The 27,902-nt window shown below is 44.2% G+C and overlaps 1 protein-coding gene across 2 annotated transcripts; it reads left to right on the top strand.

The window, feature by feature from the left end:
- Positions 1 to 19: 19 nt before the first annotated feature.
- LOC306927847 (uncharacterized protein) lies at positions 20 to 27,902 on the top strand. 2 transcript variants are annotated; one of them, XM_079507710.1, is made up of 3 exons: positions 20 to 797; positions 20,268 to 20,418; positions 25,771 to 27,902. In XM_079507710.1, the coding sequence occupies exons 1-3, from the start codon at positions 435 to 437 to the stop codon at positions 27,462 to 27,464; spliced, it is 2,208 nt and encodes a 735-aa protein (XP_079363836.1). In that variant the 5' UTR covers positions 20 to 434; the 3' UTR covers positions 27,465 to 27,902. The 2 variants fall into 2 exon arrangements, with proteins under 2 accessions (XP_079363836.1, XP_079363837.1); XM_079507711.1 differs by having other exon boundaries at positions 20,268 to 20,400.

The following is a 27,902-nucleotide window of genomic DNA, read 5'->3' on the forward strand; positions in this document are numbered from 1 at the left end:
TGCCTACACCCCAAGTCCTGCATTTATATTTTCTTCAAGGGACTTTTTTATTTGCGGGGGGTTCTTTCTTTCTTTATCTGGGTCTGGGAGAAAATTCCCCGATCACGACACGCACAGCGGATGCCATTATTACTACATGGGCGCACCGGGAGAGAGAAGGCAACCAACAGCTGTGTTTGCGTGAGAGAGAGAGGCTGCAGTCTCTCCAGTCGTTCAGGAATGGGTCCGACTAGAATGTTGGGCTGCTTCACAGCTGAAGAGCCGCTGCTGCCGCTATGGATACCCGAAGAACAGGCTGATAGGATTGAATAGCGACACTTAGGCCTATCTCTGTTTTAAATCGTAAAAACTAAACAAAGAGGCAACTAAAAAACAGCACCATTAAGAATAAGAACCAAAATAATAACTTTTTTAAAATTATTATTAAGAGAATAATGTTTCGTGCGCTCGCATTGCCAATCAAAGCGGAGCGCAGTCGGACCAAGGAGCGCCTGGAGGCGAGCTTGGCCGGCCTCTGTGAGCTGGAGCTCCTGAAACAGAGGCAGGAATGTCTGGTGCTGGGAGCGCTGTGTCTCGGGGACTACTCCTCCGTGCACGGCGGGCCCACGGGGATGATGACCGGCTCATCAGGCTGCACGGCGTGGGGAGAGCTCAGCTGCCGCCTCGGGCTCGGGGGGGACCACCCGTCCTCCGTCTGGGGAGAGCTGCGGAGCGTCGCGGGGCGCTGCGCTCCGGACGCACCGAGCGGCGGCGCGTCGGCGGCGGACGAGAACGGTCTCATCAGCAGGCGTCAGCCGGTAAGAAGAGAAAGCGCAAGGAATTGATACAATGTTGTAGTAGAGTCTAGACTGAGGGTTCCCAAAGAAACGCGATCCCCCCAAACTATTTATCATGTTTTTTAACTGGGGAGCCCACCTTGACAAGCACTTGGAATTACATTTTGACTGATACGTTCCACAGATGCAAATTGTGGAAAATAGCCGTAGATCGTCTCTTTCTTAAGTAATTTATTTTGACAATTTGGTAGACAACCATGCGCTACAAGAGTGGGTACAGTGGGCTTGTTGTGAGCGCCCTTGTGCATGTTTTAAAAATGTGGATGTTGTGAGTTGTTATTCTGTACCGCTTGAGTTACAGATACAAAACAAAACAAAAGAAACACTGTTGCGTTCATTTAAAAGTAAACCGTGTGCACACGGAGTGTTGTTCTATTTAAAAAACAAGGCAACGTTTTGGTGAATTCGGGGCTTATTTATACGATTCCAGGGAAATTGAGGGAATCCAGGCAAACGTTGAATGTATGAACAGTGAGTACAGTAGGCTTACTGTAAGCTCAGGGTTCACACTCTCACCACCACCACAAGCCAAATTGGCTGCACTGAAGTGAACGTTTATGTTGTGAATGTCCGACAGGTTTGAGGCCTAAACGCCCGATCTATTTGAAACATGACACCCCAAAGCTGATTGCTGCTGCTGACCCTTGAATTCTGAATCAGGGACTTAACTTCAGCAGTTTGTGACATTCCTAAACGTCCTTGCCATCAACAATGACACACACACGTACGTGCACTCTGCCATCATGCATTTTGCATTATGCAGTAGTTCAGGGGTTTGAAAACTTTGTCTTGTCATCATGGATTGGACCAACTAATTAGGCGATTGGCCAATAGCCCAGCCCATTAAGTATAAATGATTAGTTTAATTAAACGGAAACTGTTCAAAAAGTGGGGTTCCAGGGACCCCCCGCCTCCCCAGTGGTCTCTGAGGGGGTTCCAGAGGTTCCCCAGCAACAAATACTAGCAGTTCACTGTTAAACCAATTTAACCCCATTGCAAGTTGCAATAAAATCTTGTTTCAAAACATTTTAACAACTCAAATTGTCCCTCCCTCAAAACATTTTTTAAGATGGCCAAACGCCATATGCATAATTCCTTTGTGGGTCCTTGACATGAAGAAGTTTGATAACCAGATTACTATATCAAACTACTCATTTTGGCAGGGGACCCCTGGAGGCCCCCCGGGGGTCCCCGGGGACTTCACCATGAACAGAAACCGGCGCTGCAGTAGCTGAAGACTCTATCCTTGGCAGACTATTGAGAACAGCTGCAGCTTGCCTGGGTTTAAGACACAGGCTGTGTGCGTTGCAAGTACACTACTATTGTTTATAAGTGTGTGTGTTGAACAGCACAGCTGGTTAAAACTGCCAATAGGACACAATCTATCCTAGTGTGTGTGTGTGTGTGTGTGTGTGTGTGTGTGTGTGTGTGTGTGTGTGTGTGTGTGTGTGTGTGTGTGTGTGTGTGTGTTGGGTGTGTGTGTCTATGTCTCTGTGCGCGTGTGCGTGCGTGCCTGCGTGTGCTCGCTTGTATGCATGCATGCTTGCTCACTCACATACTGTGTTCTTGTGTTGCAAAAGTCAAGAGAAAGTGACAGAGGCTTTCTAGAAGAGTGTGACTGTGTGTGTGTGTGTGTGTGTGTGTGTGTGTGTGTGTGATTAACTCGGTCTGTCTGTGTGTTTACATGAGTGAGAGAGCCAGACACAGAGAGTTAAATAGACAGAGAGAGAGAGAGAGAGAGAGATTGAGTTATAAAGAGTGTTTATTTGCTAGTTGCTGCAGCGCGGCTGACAGCCATGTGACAGCAGATAGCAGCTGGAGCAGCACTCCAGTCCAGTCTGTCTGCTCCCCTGTCGTCTGACTGACGCATTCATTACGTTAAAAATGCATAATCCATGCTGTCGTCGGGCAGAAACCTCTGACCTCTTCTTGACCTTGATTATCTCTATAATTTATTCTAACTTAACACCCCGCTTGATCACACTACGTCGTCGCACGAAAGCATCAAAAGTAGCAGATCTGCAAGCTCGAAAGAGAGCACGAAGATGAGCTTGTGACTAAATAACTACATTGGATCCTTTGTGTGTGTTCGGCATACAAGGATTTCACCTGGGGCGCCCGCTGGCCAAGTGGTCCAGACGCATGCCACATCACACACGCCTGACAGCACGTTGCGTGTTTGAGTCCCGTTCATGACGACCTTTGCTGCGTGTCTCTCCCCTTCTCTCTCTCCCTCTTTCCTGTTAGCCTTCGCTTGATACTATCAATAAAAGGCAGAAAATAGGATTTCACCTGGCAGAAACATAATAATAACTAATAATAATAATCTCCATTATCATAATGGTATTGTGGTTTTGACCTATCCTTATTAGGGATTGCTTGTAGTGCCATCTGTGAATGTGATGCAAAGGTCACTGAGGCCAGTGGATGCTGTTTATCACTAGTGACACGCAACGAGAGACACAGGCAGGGCAGATTGACGAGTGTCTCTGAGGACACAGAGGATGACATCTGAGAGACAGAGAGTGTGTGTGTGTGTGTGTGTGTGTGTGTGTGTGTGTGTGTGTGTGTGTTTCTGCGTGCGTACGCTATCCATAGCTTTGTACTGCAAAAGCCCCCAAAAGGAGATCTTTGCAGCTGTGTATAACCATGATGTGTCACAGCCCAGCAGTATACGCACACGGACGCATGTGTGCGTGTACACACACATGCACGCACGGACACACGCACGCACGGACACACGCACGGACACACTCACGCATGCAAGCACACACTTATACAGAGAGAGGGAGAGGGGCCGGGGGCAACAACTCTAATGTATGTCTCCCTTGTGCCTCACACCTCATTGTGTTGTGTAAACACTCCAGTGTGTTCATAGCCCTAGTGTGTGTGTAAAGACCTAGCGAGAGGAAGAGGAGAGGGGCTTTGTTGACGTTCGCCCCCTGTGGGGTCTGTGGCGTCTCCTGGTCCTGGGCACAAATGATAGTGAACAACTAAAAAGGTTTCTTCTTTTCAGTGCTGAGCAGTGTTGTGGTGATAGGGGTCTGAAGAATATAAATTCACTCACCCATTGGAAACTGGGACGAAAGTGAAAAAGCGTGTTTATTTGTTTGTAAACACACAGCAGTGACACAACAGACAGACGCCATAGTCTCCAAAAGACCCTCCTCCTCCTCTGCTGCTGTTTGTCTGAAGTCCCAGAGAGCTACAGTACACACAACTCTTTAACCACTTTAACCCTCTGTGGGCAGCACTGAGTGTCGATTCCGTTGGCTAAAACCATGATGAAATTTTTTGTCGACTACCCTTTAGCACTGACGAAAAAACTAAATAAAAATTAAGCTATGGTGACTAAATCTGAGACTAAATATATTGACAACTTCTTTAACAAATATAAACTATAGACTATAACGTTAAGGAGTGACCAGTGGAGAAGAGATCCAGTAGAACTAAAATACATTACATTTTATGTACTGTAGCGGATCAGACAGCGGAAGCTTTTAAAAATAGTTAAAGGCAAAATTCAATAGAGGTCTATATTGAATTTTGCTTGTAACACGATTCAAAAGGATGTCCAGTTTGTCCACTGTGCCAAGAGCAACATTAACAGGCTAGATGAAAGCTAGCATATGGCTGGAACTAGAGGATGACAATCTTTCTGGATTCCCGCGGGATGGGATTAAAATTTCATTAAACCTGGGATTGGGACAGGACAGGATTGAAAAGTCAACGGGAGCGGGCGGGAGCGGGAATGACAATGACATCAATTAGCCTCATTATAGTACCACAGATTAACTGTTCCGAGTGCATGAAATACAGTAATCTAAAAAGAACACAAAATCTATTGCCTTTCTTAATGACTTATTAATAAAAAACAAAACAAAAAAGCAACAGGGAGTAAATTCTTTCTTTTAAATGTTTTTTTTTTGCGGGTTTCGCCTTTATTTTATAGAGGGACAGACAGTAGGCTGACAGGAAATGGGGGAGAGAGATGGGTGAGTGACATGCAGTAAAGGCCGTCGGGATCGGGAGTCGAACCCGCGGCACACTGCCAGACTCGGACTACCGGCCAAGGTGCCTGGACCGCTGAACTACGGCCCAGGCTGATGGGAGTATTTTTTAATGGGAGTGGGATGGGACAGGAGTCATCCTACCAGGAGTGGGATGGGATGGGATTTATTTTTACTCTGGCCCGGGATTGGGACGGGATGGGATGGGATTATTTCTGTGGGAGTGGGATGGGGTGGGAATCCACTCCTGTGTCAGTCTCTAGCTGGAACGTGTACAGGCAATGTGCACATTGTAAATCCCTCAATATGAAATGTTCATCTGCAATTTTCTGTATTGGCCCCTCCAGTAATATTTAGTGTTAAAGTGTACTGAAGTATCACGTGACATGGTGACGCTATGTTTGTTTAAAAATGACATACAGTACTAGAAATGCAAGGTAGAACTAACCCTAATATATTTTGGCCATTTGACCACACAAATATTTCTAATTCATATAATCGCAGATTATGTGGACCTGCACAGTACTAAAATCACATAATTATACCAGTGAACAATAACATAGACATTCACCAGGAATAATAATCTAGTCCGGATAGGGCTTTACGAGCAATGAATTCATAGTGACAGCAGAATGAATACATCCATAGAACAGTCAACAACTATTCTATGGACAACAATTTGTTGATAAACATTTTATTAGAAAATCGATATTTTGACAAGGAGAATAATGACTGAGACTGAATGTGTTCATGTGTATATATCCATGATCCATGATGAATGATGATGTATCCATGACCTTAAAGCTAAATTTGCCTCTTGTTTTGACATTTGACATTTCTGTCTGATTGTGCATATATACTGTCTTAAAGATATTTAATATTTGATAGCCACATTGCCACAGTCTCAAAGCCCATACATGGTTTTGGCTTTATCTTGTGTCAATTTTGTCATGTGTGTCAAATTGGACAAAGATATTGTATTGGTATATGTATAATACAACATTGTGAGTTACCAATGCACATCCCCAGCACTCACACATTAGAGTTTGGTAAACAAATTGGAGAATGAGGTCCAGGTCAACATTTTTGCTGCTGCTGAACAGTACACATCTTCGCCTCGCTGTCATAAGTTGTGGATAATGTCAGTTGTATGACAGAGTGCAATGGGGTGAAATATGAAATTATCTATAATTATAGTCACGCTTAATGTAACTATTGCCAATCAAAATTAAGCTTGATCTACGAGGAATTTATGTGGAATTGAATATTGTGTTCCCACAAAACCGAACATCTCCATCAGCTGAACCGCAGGTCCCTGAGGTCAGTTCAGTTAAATGAATATGAAATACATGACGTCCACAATTAGAATTATCTGAGTGGCTAATGTATTTAGCAGCAGTTTTCTTGTCAACAATATTTACAGTTACCCTAAGTAGTAAGTTTATAGCTGGCCGGCTGGTCCAGCCAAAAAAATTCAATCAGGGCCAAAGAAAGGAAGTCTGTGTGACTTTACTGCCTTATTTATTAAAAAAAGAAAAAAAATAGGCCTTAAGGGCCTTTCAAACGTGAAGAGATTTAACGCGCCTAGATTTCGTTTTCAATGCGACCTGCGTTTTAGCGTGGAGCACTGGGGAGCAGTCGCGGTGCGACAACTAGGGCATTCACTTCTAGTCATTTTTACTAGTTGACTAGTTGCCTAGTTTACAAGTCGACTAGTCGACTAGTTGTTTAACTACCTATTATGTAAAAAATTAAATAAATTAAAAAAATAAACTTTTTTCTTTTTTTCTTTTAATAAATATTTGTACATTGAAAAACTGTGTACATGGTGACTATAACTATAATCTACCTGATCTTGAGGCCTACAAAAAATTTTTTTATCAACTAATCAACTAGTACCAACAAGGTCGACTAGTGGATTTACTAGTCGACTAGTAAACTAGTCGACTAGTTGCTTAATGCCCTAGCGACAACGCAAGCGTATTTACGTGAGCGCGGTCCCGTGAATTTGTTGCGTGCGTGCTCGTTTCGTGCACACGCCGGCGACTCACCAGAACTGGATTCAGTTTAGCTTTTTTCTTTTTCACTTGCATTGTTGCTCCCCTCTTGAGCAGACCTGGAGGAGACCTGTCGTTGATCCAGGCAACAACGCCTGCGTTCCTTGCTTCCCGTTTGAAAGGCCCTTTAATTGTCAAGTCGCTTTTATTTATAATAATATATTAAATGTTTAAAAAGAACATGAGTGCAAACTGCTTTCCATTTGAGGCAGATGGATTAAGAATACAAGTACGAATGAAAGGAATGAGGAGTATGAGCTAAAAGCATGACTAAGAGGACACACAGATAAGACAAATAAAAGCACAAGAACAGAAAGCCCGATAGGATCAGTATTAAACCCTTTAAACCCCTGTGATTTGTTTCTGCCACAGACGCTGATGTTTACACACTCTGTCAGTATGCGTCATCTTGCCAGTTATCGGTTCATCCCTGCTTTTGTGTCTGCCAGACAGTGCCAGACAAGCCCTCTCCCAGTTATTAATTTGTGGGAATTCAACTGTAGCAGGTCATCAGGCAGCAAAATGATCTCCCCCCGGTCTATTCCTGGGGGAACGGCATGAGCACTTCTATTGTACAAATCAATATATCTTTTGGAGAAGGATCATTCCTTCTATAATTGATAGAGGCAGGCAAGTACTGTTCTGGCAGAGCCCTACATTGGTGAAATCTGAGGCCAATCTCTCTACTTGCGGCCAAATGAATACTCGACTGTCCACTGTCTGCAAATGGAGCCTGACTGATATGCCAAAATTGTGGGTCTGATGCTGACCATTTGTTCTTAACCATCGATTACCAATGTTTGGTCAAGTGCAAAACTTTCGAATCAATTTAAAAAACGTACATTTTATGAATGTTTCTATTTGAGAACATTTAACTTATGCAACTTATTATATAGATAAAAAATAAACGTAATTTCTTCTACCACTTAAAAAAATCTTCTCCAAAATAGCCAAACCAGCTCACAATGCTTCGCATTATTGCGCATTATTCAGCTTTTTTGGGAAAATGTTTGAAAATGTGTGAAATTTGCAGCGCCACGTACAGTAACAGCTGTGCAAAGCCTCCATAACCTCAGGGTGAAACCCAAGCAGGCGCTCTGTAGACGTGTAGTTTTATGACAGGTCATCATCAGAAGGCACAATATCAAGGGCAGTACTCACATTGCAATGCAAGCAGAGCCACACAGGGAACCATACTTGGCCAAGTGTACAGTCTGGCAGAGGCTGCCGTCTGGTGAGCCGTGTGCGCGGGTGTGCGTGCGACGTGCGTGCGTGCACACTTGTATTATAATTGCGAGGGCCAAATGTCCACACAACACAAGTATAGTACAATTTGAAAAATAGACATTGCGAGGACAATTTCCCTGGTCATATGGTTGTTTTGTGGTTAAAACTAAAAAGGTATGGGGAGTTAGATTTACAGTTAAGAAAAGATTCAGTTTGGGGTTAGGGTTTAGAGGTAGGGGTTATAGTTTTCCTATTTTACACTGTCACACACGGAAAACTAGCGAATCTACAAGCTTGCGTGTGTTGCATTGTGTAGCCTATTGAGGCTATTTTCAGCCATTTTCAATGCTATAATAAGTTGTTGATGTCCTCACAAGTATAGCAATTGTGTGTTTGTGTGTGCGTAAGTGTGAGTGAGTGACAGGGTGTGTGTGTGTGTGTGAGAGAGAGCAGGTAATGGGTTAAATAACTGATTGCAGGAAATAAAGGCAAAGGCTCTTACCTTCAATCGTTGTGGTTTTCAATCATTTCAAAGCGTACTTGTATATCTTGGCAGTATGTTCTCCATGCTTTCCAAACTCTCTCCTGTCTAACCCTGTATCACTCGTTTCCCATCTTCTCCACTCTTCTGTATTCCCAAATGTCTCCGAAATGTATGTTTGCATAATGCCGAAAAGGCACAACAGTGAAAATGTCTTTTAACCAATACGGACAAGCCGCTAGTACACAGACAATGATCATATCACATGTTATTAGAACATATTTACAACTGGAAGTAAACAGAAGCACTTATGTCTCCAGTCCGTGGCTCCACCATAGATTAAAATCAGTCTGTACAAACACAAAGCTGGTTTAATTGAGGGATAAAACGTTTCAATAACACAAAAGAGCAAATCCATTTGTGTTGAATCAAAGCATGTGTTTCCACACCCAGCTGCAAATGCAGTGCCGTCATGCCGCAATCAGTTTATCCTCGCAGGCCTCATTTCACAGAATGTGCAACTGGTGGTGCCGACTGAGAGGCAGAGAAATTAAATCCACTGGTACAAGAAACTGATTATGTTCCAAGATATAATTATGCAACAAAATTAAGTTAGAGAGAGTCTGTGTTTGTTGACGGGAATGCACCTCAGTCAATCCAGCCTTTGTGTGAGAACCAGGGTCATGGTGTCCCATTGTCATCGTTGAATGTACACAGTGTCAGTCCGAGTGTCATTCAGAGTGTCCGTTTCATTCCAGGCCTGCATATCATCGCCTCGGGCAGTTCAAACCGGAGTGAATATTATCTTTGTCAGCCCACAAGGGAGAATTGCCCTTTAGTTATGGGCAGCACTAAGCACCACCCTGAAAAAAGATGTTTCTTTTTATGTTTGTGCCCTATCATTTTTTATTTGATTCTCTCTCTCTCTCTCTCTCTCTCTCTCTCAAAACCGGGAAAAGCATCTGTGTTGGCTATTAAAAAAATAGCAGATCTACAAGCTCACAGCATGCAAAAAGAGAAGAAATAGGGATGCCCACATTGAAAGTGGAATGATAGCATACAATAAAACGCTTATCTAAATTATAACACGTGTCACATGGAGATGGACGGGCATCGATTGCGACGAAACCAGATTAATCTGCAATAACAATTCAGAGTCGGGGACAATCACAATATGCATATAAAATAACTGAATATAAGGTTACGTGTGAACACTAGGGGCTGGCAATTGCCATCCCCTGATGCCCCAAATGAGGGCCCTGTGGTGGTCTTGTGAGCAGATCAGCTGAGGGTGTTTATTACGTGGGTTATGTACAGTAGATGATCAGCTGAGGGTGTTTATTACGTGGGTTATGTACACTAGATGCATGGCCTTTGTAGACTGATCCCTACAGAACCTCTGATTGTACAGTATGAAGGCTGATTGCAGGGTGTGATACTGTACTGTACCACCTATAGGGCCTCAATGCTACTGTTATATACAGTATACGTGTGTGTGTGTGTGTGTGTGTGTGTGTGTGTGTGTGTGTGTGTGTGTGTGTGTGTGTGTGTGTGTGTGTGTGTACTGAATTTATTTAAGTATAACTTTGAGGTACTTTTACTCAAGTAAATTTTGAATTCTGGACTGGCAGTAGTAGGTCTATTCTATTGATACTTGTATTTAAGTAATATATGTGAGTACTTTTACTGTGTGTGTGTGTGCGTGTGTGCGTGTGTGCGTGCGTGCGTGCGTGCGTTTGCGTGTTTATGTGTAGGGGAAACAAGCCATCATTCAGGCGGTGTGGTCTCACATAAGTAGCCCCTAAACCCACACACAGACCCTTTCATCCAGCGCAGGCTTGACATTAGCCAAGTTCAGCTTCAGACACACACAAGGATCACTGCACACCCACATGCACACACATACACACACGCAATAATAAGGCCAGGCTTTGCATGCCTTTTCCCAAGAGTCTTTCTGCAGATGTTGCATCATACAGCAGAGGAAAAAGCCAGTTAATTGGATTTGACCAATTTGTTGACTATCATTCAAAATTTACACAGCCATGAAATTCTTCTATTCAGCTATTTGTGTTACTTTAGAATCACATTGGCTGCACACGCGAGCTAAACAGAGCCGGGTTGCCGTGGCATATCATTTCAACATGACTTACTTTGAATGCAAAGCTGCCCTCAAGGCTGAAGTGTACTTCAACCAAACGTTCTCATTCTAGGTTCAATCACTTGGACTCTAGATAAAAATAGCCGCTTAGATTGGCTATTTTCTCTGGAGATATTTGGGCTCGACGGGACAAAAGGGAGACGACCAAGTGAACAAAGTAGATGGGGTTTGGTGGTTAAAATGGTCTTAAGATCATTGGAGGGCACTTGACCTTCATCTGGATGCCACTGTTCACCCAGGACCTGCTTTCCCAAATCACACTGCTATCAACTTACTAAAGCCTCAGCCTAGGTAAAAACATCACACTGGTGTGAAGTGAGGGGCACCTGGTTTGTTTAAAGTGCTCTAAACAAACATTACCAAGGCGAAAAGTGTTCTAAACAATTGAACAAACATTTAAAAAAGCCATAGACTTGGCTGCCACATGACGTAATTCCGAAAGCCGAAGGACGTTGGAGGGTGTTAAATAGCTCGAACCAGTGCTGATTATTTCGTTAGGACCCGCTACAGTGGTGTTCGATACGAACTTAAACGGGATGTGGAAACCTCTACTTCAATGCTCTACGAGTTGCTTAGCCATTAGCCAGTTATTCTGTCTCATCTAGAAGACTACAAGCCATTCAAGGTATATGGGTTGTAAAGCCAGATACCTTGATTCGTATAAGACCTGTTGGAGATACCGCATGCGTTGCCTGGAATCCGGTTTAGAAGCCATGGGAGCCGCCTTTTATGCTGTGCAAGTCTAGTGTTACGATGATGTCACGGTTGTCACCACAGTGTATATCCATCTTTGGAGTTTCTACATTAATCTGATGTCAGCGCTGGATATCGCTGTTGTCTCCATATATGGGACTATGGGTTATCCCATATATGGAACTCTAAGTGAAGGCCTTCGCAACAGAGGGGATAGCGCCCCCCAAAAGTCCCAACCCAGTGTGAAGTGAGCGGTGCTTTGAGGTTACCGTGACCTCAGTGCTGCTGCACTATACTAATGGTGCGTTTGATGATGATGTATGATGATGTATTATTTGACCCCACATGACGTCACAGCGGATTAGTGAGTTTTGGCATTTTCCGATTCAAGTCAATGGCTAAACAAAGTTCATCTACAATAAATAAATAAATGTGAGAGCCAAGTCTATGGACTTTTTACATAATATGTACAAAGTCTAGTGTACTAGTCTGTGGCACCTAATGTCATATTATGCCGTATTAGGTGCCACAGTACACATGCCGTAGTGGGTGCCACAGTGAACTATGACGTAGTACTTGATGACACTTGATGGCTTCATCATCATACATGCCCATCAAAATAAAAGGCGCCACTCACTTCACACAAGTGTGATTCTTTTCTCTCTTGAGACCCATCTTGAGACCCATTCATCCATGTAATCAACTCTTCTATGATGTCATCTCATGATCTCATTTCTGTCAACGCCATACTGTATAAGCACCCTGCCTCAGGTATTTACACAGTTCACACACTCACGGTAAACTTAACCCAACATAATATTATTATTACGGATTATTAATACTATACTAACATCAATAATGCCAAGAGGAGGCAGAAGCCGCACATCCAGGATGTCCCCCCGTCCAGCCAGGCAGGTGGCACCCCCTCCATCCCATGCCCCAGCTACAACCCAGGGCTCTCAGTCAGGCCTGGCTGCCCACGGTGCAGCGCCCACACGGCAGCCCGGCCTGTTTGCCCAGATGGCGACTACAGCTGCTGGAGTGGCAATGGGCTCCAGTGTGGGCCACGCCATTGGCCATGCCATGACTGGAGCATTCAGTGGAGGAGGAGGGGAAAAATCTGATGTCACCTACCAGGAGCCTCACCAGGCCCAGCCCACATACCAGCAGCAACAGGCCGCATGCTCCTATGAGCTCCAGCAGTTCACTGAGTGTGCTTGGAGTCAAACCGACTACAAGCTCTGTGAGGGCTTTAGTCAGGTGCTCAAACAGTGCAAGTTCGCAAATGGACTGTCGTGAAGGGAGGAGACTAAAGCTGGATGCATACTGCACTTTTAGGTGATCACCTTATCACCTTTATAGGTGTTGATGTTGGTTAGTAAAAATGATGTGGATCATAGGTTAGCCAAGAGCACCATTGGCAAAACAAAAAAAGAAAAAAGTCATAAAAGTTATCCTTGGCAGTGAACGCCATTGGGGGAAAAAACCTACTGACTGACCTCATACATGTCTGAGGTCATAGACACAGGCCCAAGCCCCCAGAGCGGCTCTGACCTCATACGTGTCTGAGGTCACAGGCCCAAGCCCTACTACTGGTCAAAGCTGGAACTGCCCATGCATGCACTGTAGCATAAGTTAAGTTGAGGGCCCAGGACGGAGATGTCCGTCCGGGTACTTAGTACGGTCTGGTGCCCGACGGAGATTAATGATATCAAAACCGGTAGCATCGCTCCACAGCCTAGGAGCACTTGTTGCACAATCCTCGATGTTACACAACAGTGAGACGTCATCGAAAATCGCCATCGCATTGATAGTGTTTTGGCTACACTTAGCTGCTACAGCCACATCCGGAACAACATCCGGTCCGTCGGTAAAGGTGCTCCGGGCGCTATAAACGCTGGGAACATTTTTTTTTTTTTAAAGATATTTTTTTGCGGCTTACGCCTTTTATTGGTTTTTGAAGGGACAGACAGTAGGCTGACAGGAAACGGGAGAGAGATGGGGGAAGACATGCAGTAAAGGCCGTGTCGGGCTCGGGAGTCGAATCCGCGGCACACTGCGACTGGATTACCAGTCGGGTGCCGGAACATTTTATTAATGGATGAAATAACCCCGGGCACAGCTACGAAGCACTTGTTTCTACACTATTCCGGGCAGCTCACCTCCCGTGCAATGTTTTGAAACAAGTGACTAATAATTAAAAACAAAATGTAGGATACCAAAAATAAAGGGATCCATAGAAATGTGTCCACTACCCACAAGTGGGTCCTGACCCAGAAAAAGTGGTCTAGATAGAAGACAGACGCAGAGAGATTTACACATTTATAATAATAATAAAAACTGATTTCTCCCTTTTGTAGAGTTAATGTGCTGAAAACATCAGCCAATCAGTAGCTCTGTACAGAAGCACCCCGTAGAATTATGATTACGTGGAACGTGGCCAAGATGGAACACACTCCATGACCATTCCTTTGAAGCAGAAAGAAGAATGTTGTAGTAGCAAGCAAAGGCCTGGCGTGAGCCATGGCTAATTGAGGCCAACTGTGCAGAGGCCTTGATAGTATGCTATTATGTTTGATAATTGGTTAAGATGTGTATGATAATAGATTAATATGTTTGGTGTCAACTAAGTGTCAACTAAAACTACGATGAAAAATGTTCGTCGATTACCTTTTTTCCCTAACAAAAACCAAATAAAAACTAAGCTATGATGACTAAAACTAAGACTAGAACTACTTGCTTGTTGCACACTAGTAGGCCATTAATGGCCTACTAGTGTGCAAGCAGAGCGTGCAAGTACTGTCGACCGCTACAAACTGTAACATCTCAGCTTCTCTGTGAAAGAACGTTTGAAATATTGAATTATTAGGTTTAGCTATTTGCTACGTACCTAGTTTTTGGAGGTAAAAAAGTAGTATTGTTAAGTATGGTAAGAGACGGCTTTCGATGGTGACGTATATGTCGATCAGTGTCAGGTGGATTAAAGGAAATGCCTTTATGTATATGTATATGTAATTTGTAAGTTGATTAGCGGTATACTGTGGTTACTTTGCGTATGCCGTATAGCTCTCAATGATGACGTAATAAAGATGTGGATTAAAGGACCCAATGCCAGGGTGTAATTGGTTTTCGATGGTGACGTAATGACGATATGTTTTAGTGTCGGGAGGATTAAAGGTAATGCCCCTATGTATACATGTATGTAATCTGACACCACTGCCATATCAAGTAGTCATTACGTATACGCTGGCATGGCGCATACGCATCAAACAGCGACACGGACGAAAACTATTACTTGCACGCTCTGCTTGCGCAAGTAAATATATTGACAAATATATTGACAATTTCGTCAACAAATTACACTTAGACTAAAATGTGGATGGGATCCTTGCACACACAATGCCCCACACACACACACCCTCTCCTTCTAGCACGTGTCTGCTTGTGCTTTCGTCGTCAGAGACTTGCGTTTGTTCGCCTGTGTTGTGTTTGTTGCTCGTGTGTCTTGTGATACCTCATGATCAGGTAGGACAGTGGTTTTCAAAAACATTAAACCAAATGGACCCTTATGGGTCCAATGGTCCATTTGGCTCCATTGTATGCTCTCAACAGTTCAATTATTGTATTGAAAACCATTATGGGTCCATTTGGTTCCATTTTACGCTCTCAACAGTTCAATTATTGTATTGAAAACCATTATGGGTCCATTTGGTTCCATTTTACACTCTCAACAGTTACATTATTGTATTGAAAACCACTGTCCTACATGATGAGCATTACTTAATTTAGAGGAAGTCTACACAATTACAGAATGTAGAACAATTGTTATTTTGATCAATGTTTGGTACCAACATCAATACAGCATGGGATTGTGGACAACATCTTATCCAATGACAACAACATATTCAGAGTCTTAGGGTCTGAGAAACTAAATGTCATCAAATGGTCTGTGGCTCATGCTGAATAAATAATGGACCTTGATATGAAAAGAGTTGAAAACCACTGATGTAGGAAATGCTTAGCGGACCACCAGCTGCCTGCCATGTTGACGCAGTTGACCATGTGAAGCAAACTTTCTACAGCAGTATTTCTCAAACAGACTCAAGGACCCCCAAATTGATGTATATATTTGGCCATAGCACAAAGTGACGGGCTGTGAGCTTGTAGATCTGCAATTTTTTGAAAATTGATAAAGTGGTTAAGATGATTGTTAAGATGGTTTGTTTTACAGATTGAACCCCACATATATGTGTCTCTGTCTCATAGACCATTCTCCCTCTGCCTCATAGGCCAGTCTCCCTCTGCATCACTACAGTAGAATCAATCAAAGTAGAACAAAACGCTGTATCCATGTCCTCAAAAAAGGTAAACTATTCCACACAGGGACTGCCACAGAGACAGACAGCCTTTTCAAAGTGCTCACTGGTCCGTCTAAAAGTCAGACCCTGTGGAATGGTCAGTACTGTAGCATGACACAGCATGACATATTTTCCAGTGTTCTGCACCAACGCACATCCATGGATGACTGTATATGCAGATCTGGGTCCAAGTGGGAGGATGGAATACTCTGACTCAGTCATTGTTACAAGAAGATAAAGGTCACATTTAGACAGAGTCCAGATGTCAGATGAATTCAGCTGGGAGGGTAGACTATTGCAGTGGCGTGGAATCAAGCAACTTATACTGTCTGGGATGCACCCAAAAACCTGAATAGATGTAAAAATGATCCCCAGACGTATAATGTCTAAGTATGAATTTGCTCATCTTCTCGTTATAACAGTAGCATGTGTTATAGTTCTATATGTAAGAAAGCAGATTCTACCCTTTGAAAAAGGATCATAGCCCACAATCGCCTGGTAGAGCGTAGAACTCAGTTCATTCTGCGACCAGGATGTCCTACCAGGCTAAGACCACTAGGCTTTGTTAGCCAAAGCTCATTTTCTACTATACAATAACAGTGGTCACACAAACTAGCTGTTGTAAAGGATCCGAGTGAAATCATTATCCATCAGTAGTCCAGTAATAATTAAAAAAATCACACCCGTGTGAACTGAGTGGTGTAAGGTTGATTCAGCTGGAGTTTTTGTCCGATGTGAGGTATTATATAAGGTAAGGTATTATATAGCCTGATCAGCTCTGATCTGACGTAATGAAATCACACCCGGATGTGATTTCACAACTGTCTTTTTTTGTGCAGAAAAAATGAGCACGGTTGCTACGGTCATCCAGTTCACCCGGGTGTGATTTAATTACGTCAGAAATTATTTTGAACATAGCAACCATGCTAATTTTTTTCTGCACACAAAAGCCAGTTGTAGGAGTGGTTTACACCACTCAAAAACACACCTGTGTGAACTGAGTGGTGTAAGGTCTTATATAGACTAATCAGCTGTGGTCTGACGTAATGTCTGACGTAATGAAATCACACCCGTGTGAACTGGGTGACCATAGCAACCATGCTCATTTTTTGGTACGAACAGACAGACAGACAGACAGACACGTAAACTAACAAAGCCAGTTGTAGGAGTGGTTTACACCACTCAAAAAGAGTTGGGATGGGTTTCCGGAAGAGTTGTACAACAACTAAATGTCATCTGCCATGCTGTATTAATTAAACATCGTTGGTGATGTGCAACTAGGCTAATGTGCAGCGACTTGACATTAAAAGAAATTGGTGATTAACGATACAAACATGCCTCAGAGTGTGTGAACAGCATAGTGTGTAGAAGTCATTGATATGTGTTGCCTGGCCCGGTTGACATGAACATAAAAGGGAATTATTTTGAGAATTATTGGCAAAAAACACGTTGAATAAAAATGGTGGAATCAGTCCAAAACCACAACAAAGAAAGCCCCCCCTCTTCCCCCCGACCCAATAGAGACAGTCCATTTTAGATAATACAGTCTCTTCCCCCCGACCCAAGAGAGACAGTCCATTTTAGATAATACAGTCTCTCAGGTGGAAACCTCATATGTCCAAAACTGTTACTTTTCAGGTTTCAAATTCAAAAGGATCAAAACCTGGATAACCCTCAAAACGCACCACTTCACGCCGCGCTTCGACCTTGCAGATCTGCTACTTTTGATAATTTGGTGTGATGCTGGAGTGTGACACCATGATGCCAAGAGGGGCATTCATTTACAATAAAACACAAAAAGCTAAAACATGGAGATGGGAGGTTTCTGCCCGGCAGCAATGATACCCTAATTAGATCCAGGTTCTGCTGGCTTTCCATCAAGCCTTTGTCTGTTCCTACAGTCATGTAAGTAAGTAGGTCTCATCTGTGAAAAGAAACAGCCCTCCACCTTCCTCTTCTCCATGTTTGGGCACATTTGTGAATCAGACTTGCGTGCCAAACCTTCGTAGTTAAAATGCCAAACCCAATCCTGCCATTTCCCCCACAGGTTATATCTTTTGTAATTCCACATATTCATACTTGCATGCATATAGGTTTATAAATAGGCTACGTTATGACAACTACAGCTTGAAGCAAAGCCGGTAAATTATTTCCACGTAGTTACTAATGGCAACCCTACTATCTAATAATAGTCCATGGCTATGTCCAGACATATGAGAGTTTGTGACTAACCGACCGTGTTAAGAGCCTGATTTATCCTTGGTCGCGCATCGTGTCGTGCACTGAAGATAGCCGATCTACAAGCACACTGCAAGTACAACTGTGGCACGTTAAGAGCTTGTAGATCAGCTATGTTTGGTGTACGACACCGTCACGCAAACAAGTATAACTCGGGCGTAAGAGGCATTCAGGGAGAGCCTCGGCACTCTGTTGCTGAAATGTGAAACATGTGAGCTGTTCTGTAGAAATCATCTGACCCACCGTCTGTCACTACAGATGATGGCATGCTGTCTGTCTGGGCATTTCTGATATTCTTCACATTTTTCTGTCAGATTCTCTCTGTATTTCAGTCCATTTTGTGTGTGTATTAGTGTTGCATTCTTGGTTTCATGGATGGAACAATTGGATCGGGAATGGGGAAGGATTCTCTTTAAATCTACTTTGATCTCCTCCTGTCAAAGCAGCAGCACTATGTAACGTTCCTCTTCTACCCCGGATTTGACCCCGGTTTCCTGCTCAAGTGCTGACATTCTAATAGAGCTTGCCAGTGCTTGCTCAGGGGATAAATTGAATCTTGACCTTCAGGTCAAAATTTGTGTCAGATCTTGTGTCTAGGTGAGACATGACCTTTGACACGATCTAAATGTCTCAATAGAAGAGCAGGGAGACAAGTTATACAACCACCCCGATTATACAAGTTATATGTTATTAACATACTCCATATACTACTACCATACAGATTGGACAAGATGAGAATGTATTCATTAACAAGTTACATAGTGAGGGTTTAAAGGCTTTTCCTAATTTGAATATTCAGTGTGATGAGGGTATGGCTTGATGTTCACACAGCTCAAACTCTCCCTAGCTTATTCTCCATTTTGTATTTTACTTATTATTATTATGATTAGTGTTATGTGTGTGTGTGTGCCCGTGTGTGCCCGTGTGTGTGTGTGTGTGTGTGTGTGTGTGTGTGTGCCCGTGTGTGTGTATGTGCCCGTGTGTGTGTGTGTGCGCGCATGCGTGTGTGGGAGGAATGGTATGTTATTGTTGCAGTGTTGTGTTAATAAGTCGTATGTGTCTGTGAATGTGAAGGTTGTTAGTCTCCGTGTCTGCTCCCTGGTCCCAGCAGGACGAGCTGTTTTAGAAGCGTTGTGCACTACGCCATTTTCGGCAGGAACATTTTGCCATATTTGCCCATCTGAAACTTCACTTTGTATACCTATTACCTCGCATGAAAACTGTAACTTTTCAGGATTCGAAATAATAGCAAAAGTAGCAGATCGACAAGCTCAAACAGCGTGGCTTTGCGCTGCGTTTAGAGCTTATGGATCTGATACTCTTGATGCTTTGGGTGTGACGCTGTATGTGCTGTGGCTGTGGTGGTATGATAAAGTAGGGCATTCATTTACGGGGAAAAAAAATAAAATATGGAGATAAGAGGGTTGGGCCCGACAGAGACAATATGCATGGTAATGGACACAGTACAGTTGGGTGCCACCGATATTGTCCCTTATCATTTGACCCATTTAGGCCTGACCTCAAAATTTAAAAAAATCCTTCTAAATCCTCCAGTTTTCTGAAATAAATATTTTCACGATTTTTCAAAAATAGCAGACCTACAAGCTCATAGCGCGCCACTCGGTGGCGCGCTATGAGCTTGTAGATCTGCTATTTTTCAATAGCTAAATTATAACAATGTTTAAAACACCAAAAGGGGTTCCCGCCCAAAATGGGTTAACTGTCCTTTTGCGCAGATCACGCAAAACTCAGCAAAAAGAAAAGGACAATATCGGTGGCCTCCAACTGTATGTGCACATTTCAACAGTGCAAAGGGACAGTAGAAAATAATAATAATCACTCTCCATTTTGGTCATGTCAGGCTGACATCTTAAATCCGTTTTGTGACAAAGTATAAAATAAGGAATACAATAAACAGCTGTGAGTTTTCCATTACTTTTTATATTTCGTACATGTATTTTTGTGTTTATTTTATTTGAAAGTGAAATATCCATTTAAGTGGTTAATTGATACGTTTATACTGAATCGTTCTTATTTAATATTAGCTTAATTGTGAGCTTGTAGATTTGCTATTTTCACTAGTTTGGGTCTCGACTCTCGGGTGAGACATCAAGGCATCAAGGCATTCGTTTTGGGTCACGGGCTAAAAAGTTTGGTAAACCACATGATATTCTAATGTCTCTCTGTCTCTCTCTCTCTCTTCCAGAGCAGTCTCCAGTGTACCCCCTGGGGGCTACTAGCCTCCGTGGAGCAGCAGGTGTCAGAGCTGAGGGTGAACCAAGCAGAAACCAAGCCAGTGGAGAGTCCTGCGGAACCAGTCGACTGTCACCTCAGTTCAGGTCAGCCTCAGCCTGCAGGTGAACAACATTCAGTGAAAGTAGCCCATCTTGTAGAGTAGCTATTTTCAGTTTTGGGATTTGAGAGTGGGGGGAAAAAAGGAGGGGACCCCGGTCAACGGAAGTATAGAGAGCTTAAGTGCTTAAACTGGATCCTTGTATATCTCAGGCTCAGCCCCACGTTTACACCCCCCGGACATAATATTGAAAATACAAAACACATATTGAATTATTTAACAGAAGTCAATTGGGGTCGGAATTGGCTGAAACCTATAGCTCTGGTCCATACTAGCATTGGAAGGACTTCTCCTTAACACTAGGGGACTTTCGAGCCCCTGCGCACGCTTCACAGGCTGCACAGCCTCTCGTCGTCAGTAAAAAATAAAAAGTACACTTTTCGCTACTTACCAAAACAAAGTTTTGTGGAGTTGAAAGCCTACTTTCCTTAGTGGGAACACTCTGATCCCTCCACATCACGTCTAAAATACACGTTTTGGCCAAAATGTAAATCCACCGGCCGTTCCCATGTGGATCCCGAGATTCAGGGTTTTTTTGGGCAATTTTTTTTCCTCAAAAAAAAACACCTACATTTACCCTAACCGAGTCAATCAGAAATTTGACCTTGTATTTTTGAATGTGTTTAACAATTTTTTTTGTAATACAAGGGCTATGTATTACAAACTCCTCTGCCTCCGCCTGCTCTGCCTTATCTATGAGCAGCATTGCATTGCTTTGCTTTGATCGACACTAAGTAAGGGATGTTGTCCAGTGAGCTGTTCATTATTGCAACATAAAAGCTAAAGTGGTGATGTAGGAGCAGAGTTCCTGTTACGGCCCCCGAAGGGCTTTATTTTCCAATAATGACCGGCTCACTGTACAATATCACGCTTATTACATTGCTGCTCACAAACAAAAGTCAATATTTTGAAACAAAATATTCATAATACATTTTTTATTAGCTTAGAGGTTTGAGATACAAGCTTCTGCTGCCATAGCAACTTCAACAGACTAGGCAGGGCAGTCGTCTGTTATTAAGAGCAGCAGTCTGTTGTTCAGAAATGACAGACCGCAGAGTGCCTCAACTGACCCATCAGAGCCGTATAATAATTGTACTAATGCATTTGTGAACACGGAATGCGGTGTCCACCCCTAGAGACCGAGGAGGGAGCCACAGTGATCCTATGCTTCAGTTGCACCCAAACGCTAAGCCATCTGACTCAGTTGCTATGAAGACCAAAACATTGTTTTTAGATCAGCGGGGATGTGGTTTGGTGCCTGGCAGGAGCCAAAGCAGTGAAATAAATTCACTCTATGTCTTTAATAAAGGCCAAAGAGCCCTCTTTATCACTGCAAGCTCTGCAGTTTAATACAAGTCTTATCCTTTCCCAGCCCATATTTCACGTTTATGTTGCAGCCGAGGCACAAAATGGTACGCCTTGTCAAGACAGTATAACATTTTTCACGCACACGCACTGGAGGAGGTTACTAGAAATATTTGAAGCTGTAGAGTTATCGCAGATTGTTAACCGGTGCCTCTCTGCTATAGGCAAAAATTCAACCAATCATCATGCCACAGAACTGACAGAACCCAATGCAGATGATGCACTGAAATGTCGCATGGCCATAACTAAACCTCATGCCACGGTACAGTAAGAGTACAAGGGTACAAAATGCATTGTTTACTGCAGTGGTTCTCAACTAGCTTGGCGGGGCCAGACTCATAGCGAGGATTCACTGACGCTTCCTCCCCGCGTCACTGAATCCTCGCTATGAGTCTGGCCCCGCCAGGCTACATCTCAACCTGTGGGGGTCCCCAGATGACATTAAAGTGACAATTTAAGGACTTTTAATCAGTAAGAAAAAAATAATAATGAAAAAAGTCCATTACTGCATCAAAAGTAATCAACAAACTATATACTATAAAAACTGATCAAACATTCAGGAAGTTGTCAAATAATATGAGAAAGAGCCAAACATTGCCGATCTACAAGCTCACAACTCAACTCAGGGTGGGCGGTCTCCAGTTCCAATATGATTATTTTGGGGGTGACGGCCTGAAAAGGTTGAGAACCTGGTGTACTGTAAGCTTTGAATCATGAGTGGGCTTTAACCAAACAAATACCTACAAAACCATGTTTTTTGTAGGTATTTTGTAGGTATTTGTGTTTTTATCTGAGATATCTGCGTAATACCAAAACCATTGGAAAGACCACCGCAACGCGGGGTGAACTTGTAGGTCGGTGATTTGTCAGGGTGCGACACTGTCGTGCAAACAAGTATGAATCAGGCTTATAGGTGCCAAGTGTTAATTCTAGGATATCTGCCAAAATGTCAGCCCCCAAACATTCCATTCCATATAAATCCCCTTTTAATGACATTCTTCTGGGGGAAAGAGAAAGAACCGAGTTTAGTGATATTTGCCGTTTCGTCCAAATACCAAATTCGTACTGAAATACAAAAAGGAAGATGATTTAGTATGGAACCAGTAAGACGCCTAAGGGCGAGAAGCGACACGCGTCGCATGCACGCATCCGCCTCGTCGACGGCAGACTGCTGGACGAGCGGTGGCGCGGTCAGATCAACATTCTCTTGTACAGGGTTTGATGAGGGCCGGGCCTTTATTTTCGGGCCTGTTGAGAACTCTAGTTTTCGCCGGCTGCCGGGCGCGGCTGCACTAATAACTTTGGGGCTGGCCCGTCTAGAGTTTGAATGGACAGGTATCAGTCAAAAGGGAGACATCGAAGAGGAAGGATGGATGGGGAGGGATCAACATATGGAATGTTATTGTGTATATATGTCAGAACAGGTTCTGACATCTAAGGGTTTGAGGTTTGAGGTCAGATGTGGAATTGCTGGCCAATATTGATGATATCCAGGGATCTCCATATATGGGCTTAATTGCGACAGCAGATCGCATTTACTATGACATCAGATGTCATAGGGATGTCACGAGACCTGAGAACCATAGGGCTTTCCCATGTATGGGGATGACAGGATTTGCACGTTTTCATAGTAGGTCGCATTTATTGCATTCGATTGCAGTCCCTCCGTCTCCTGATCACATTCCCCATTGTGTGGAGTCATGCACACACACACACACACACACACACACACACACACACACACACACACACACACACACACACACACACACACACACACACACACACACACACACACACACACACACACACAGTTTACATTTTGAGGAGGTGGCAGCTGGGTAGCAAAGACAACTGTCTTTTTCAAGCTGGCTTTCCTGGTGGCACATTGATTTATGATGCATATCATCCGTAGCATGTTTTGTTTCACTGTATTTACAAGCAATGCCATTTGAGTTGACTTCGCCGCCGTGCCAAAACACCACTCTCCACATTCCTTTCCACTAGAACGGTTTGATCTGTTGACGGTTTGACTCCACGGCAGGAATAGAGATACAAATGGACTCCACGGCAGGAATAGAGATACAAATGTACCACTTTAACCACGTGAACCCCACTGTCCCCATTCTGGGCATGTCCTAATAGGCCAACATTTGTCGAAAATAGCAGATGTGAGCTTTTGGCAAAGATATTTGGTGTGTAGAGGTAAAAAGTAGGGGGCATAGTATAGACCAGCGTCGTTCCCAAACTGGGGGTTGAAACCAGGGGTCACCAACATGTCCGTACACGGACAAATGTGTCCGTGACAAAGACTTGGTCTTGTCCGTGGCAAATGTTTGATTTTGTTTTACACACCATTACAATGTTCTTATTTTGATCATAAAACCCACCCAGGTTTTCTTCAGAATATGTATGACAATAACTATGGCACACTGAGTCCACTAGTAGCCTAGTACTAGTGGTTCAGAATATGTATGACAATAACTATGGCACACTGAGTCCACTAGTAGCCTAGTACTAGTGGTTCAGAATATGTATGACAATAACTATGGCACACTGAGTCCACTAGTAGCCTAGTACTAGTGGTTCAGAATATGTATGACAATAACTATGGCACACTGAGTCCACTAGTAGCCTAGTACTAGTGGTTCTCAAATGTTTTATTTGCAAAGAACCCCCTTAACCCATTTAGACGTGACATTCTACAAAATGTGACAGTTTTCTGAAAAACCTTTGTCAGTGGTGCTCAACGTTTTTCATGTCAAGGAGCCCCACATTTTTTTGAAAAATAGAAGAACTATGAGCTTGTAGATCTGCTATTTTTCAGTAGCTAAAGTATAACATAATGCTATAAACACCAAAAGGGGTTCCCGCCCAGAATGGGTTAACTCAGAGTGTTCGAATGGAACAAAATAGACTTTCAGCTGTTTGCATACAATTTCAAACATGCAAACAGCTTAATGACTTCTATAAAAATTTTAGTCTTTTTTATGTCCAATGTATTTGTATTTAGTTCATAAAGTTAACATATTATAACCAAATGCTTTTGAAATTAAATACAATTTTACTTTTCAGGATTCCAATTTAAAAATAGCCAAAAAAAAATCAGGATTTCAATTAAAATTTAAAAAAAGCAGATCTACAAGATCAAAACACGTAGCAGTGAGACACATTTTGAGCTTGTAGATCGGCTATTTTTGCTACGACAGTAATATACAATGCGGCCCTCTGGAGTGAGTGAGACATGGCCAAAGTATTTCCGGGGGTCCCCAGCCAAAAACGTTGCGAACCCCGCTATAGACCCTGGTCAATGAAGCTGTATAGCGTGGTTAAGTGATCCTTAGGGGTAGTTCATACTGTCATTCATGTCAATGTCTAGTTCATTGTTTAGTAGACAATGTGCCTGCTCAATTAACCATTTCTGTAGTGTAGTGAACTTTTTCTTGGTGTAGGGTCCTAAAGTCTGTAAACACAGCTCTGTCTGTGAGATACAGCCACAAAAGAAAAAAACCCTTTTTTTGCGTGTGTGGCTATTGTACATAATCATGAACATGTTAAATAAATAATGAAGTAACTGAATCATGTGGTAGGCTACTGTAGCCTGTAGTTATACTTGAATATAAGCAGACAAAGTAAGCTTGTGTTGGCACAGTAGTAGGCGACCAATAATTTGCAGCCGGTACTTAACCGTTCTAGAGCAAGGGTTCCGCGCGACCCCCCAAAATAATCATATTTGAACTGGGGACTTGGAATAGCGAACTACAAGCTTACAAGGCCTCACACTCTTAACAACAATCATTGCAGTGGTTTGATGCACTCCTTGAATAGCACAAGACCACCTAAGTATCAGACAGCTACACCAATAATATAAGGCTTATAAGCTTCTTCACTAGAGAAGCCATTCATATATTTGTATAATATAAAACGTGAACAGTTGAGTTCTTATTTTGACGTTCTTTAAATCATACTAATCATGTTCTTCATCTTCCAGAGGACTGTGTGTACAGGCGAGATGGAGCTCCTGAAACCTGTCACCGCTCGGCGCTTCCTCGTTCACCATCAGCCACCTGCCGCTCCCCAGAGGTCATCGCTGCAGCAGCAGGGGACTCGAAGGCAGGGGAAACCTTGCCCTGGGACGCTAACTTGACGGCCGACGGCAAAGCAAAACTGGGAGACGCCGAAAGCGCAGAACCCACCGAGGAGGACTATCAGCAAGCCCAACGGATAGAAGTGTATATATCTGGTTTAATCCATCGCCGCCCCGCACCCCAACGCCCCTCTAAGCCGCGCACCAGCCTGGCGCACGACACCCGAGCCATCAACGTGGCCAGGCAGAGCAGCTTATGCCGCAAGGATCCGGACCAGCATACACCCGTGCAGGCGTCCAGCCAAGTGATACCTGAGCTGCACGCTGCACCCCAAGGTTCGGAAGCACCCCTCCTTCAGGCTTGCCATAGCCTGGATCAGGAGCGTTATCTGGGGACAGGTTTTCATGAAGAGCCCCCTGTGCCCTACCACCATGTTCAGCATCAGCCGGGCCTCTACCCGAGACCCAGGCAGCCTTCCATGGCTAGCACTCAATGCTCAACCCCCCTGGACTATCCGTCGTGTAGAGTCCTGCAGGATTCCAGCAACAGTGAGCCCGACTCTCCCCAGCACTTCCACCTGTACCCTTCACCCCCGCCGCATCCACTGCCATACACACCGCCGTCCTCTGATGAGCAGCTGGTCAACGCCGAGTACATCCCCGCCCAGCCGTGCCGGGCCTCCACCAGATCGTCCGCCCATCCCCATTCCAACTCCCTCAGGGGCTCCGCTGGGCTCAAGCCCAGCCCTAGCAGAAGCACGTACTCCCCAGAAAAGGCCGGCCACCATCACGATCAGCAGCAGCAGCCGCCCGCAGCCGCACAGGTCCAGCACTCCAGATCCAGGGGGGGCCCCAAGAAATGTCGCGCCAGCGATGACAGAGGGGGCGCCGCCAGGAAGCCGGGGAAGAAGGCCTGTCGCTCCCAGTCGGAGAACAGCCTCCAGAGAGTCCCGGAGCGGAAGTACAACACGGTGGAGAGAGACGGTGGCGGTAGTGGCAGCGGTGGAGGGGGAACCCGAGGGAGTCAGCCCAGGGGGAAGAAGCCACCGCAGGGAAGCGGCAGCTACCGCCGCTGGAGGTCAACCCTGGAGCTCAGCCAAGACGAGGCCGACCAGCAACCTGTGCAGGCTCAACCGCCGCCAACCTTGGCTCCCGCCCAAAGGGACCATGGCGGCGCCCGGCGTACGCGCAAATCTCGGCCTGCGCCGCCTCCGTCGTATGCCTACGCCCCACACGGCAACCACCACCACCACCCCCACTACCACCAGCACATTGAGTACCAGCTGGAGAGGGAGCAGGCGCCGCCGTGCCAGCCAGGCGACAGCTACGCCCACCTCGGACAGGGCGAGTCCGAGTCCAGCCTGAGCGAGGCCGACTCCCCAGACTCCAGCTCCTTGTCCAGTGACTCGGACGAGAGCGGGGGCCTTGTATGGCCCCAGCAGCTGCCTCCCCAGCTCTCCCTTCCTACACCCCCGTCCCAAGCCGCCGGGGCCCCCCTGCAACCCAAGGCTTTTGTCAAGATTAAGGCCTCGCATGCCCTCAAAAAGAAGATCCTGCGCTTTCGCACTGGCTCCCTGAAAGTAATGACCACTGTGTAGAAGTTGAATCGGTACTGTATAAATTGGTACGACCGGAGACGGTACGAATTACGAAAGGATTATGGGTTGTATTGCTTTTGTGGGCCCATTCTAAATGGCTTACATCATGGACAAGTAGTGGAGCTGCTGTAATGAGTAGTAGACTACAGTGAACAGTGAATGCTATTTGTATATAAAATAATTTGTACATATACAGTAAATACTATGATCCAAGTCTACAGTGTTCCCAGGACGATGTGTCCGTAAATGGAAGCCTTTTTGCTGGTTATGGTAAAACGTTGATGTTGTGGTGAAATAATACTATATAATAATAATGTACACACACGGTAATGATTGAAGCTAAAGGTACCACATTGATCACTGCTATATTTTGGCAGGAGGTCCCCTATGAAATGGCATTCTTGAAGTGTTATTGAAGTGTCCTCATTGTCAGTATTA

Source organism: Electrona antarctica (assembly GCF_951216825.1).
Source record: "Electrona antarctica genome assembly, chromosome: 8".
Classification (NCBI taxonomy): Eukaryota; Metazoa; Chordata; class Actinopteri; order Myctophiformes; family Myctophidae; genus Electrona; species Electrona antarctica.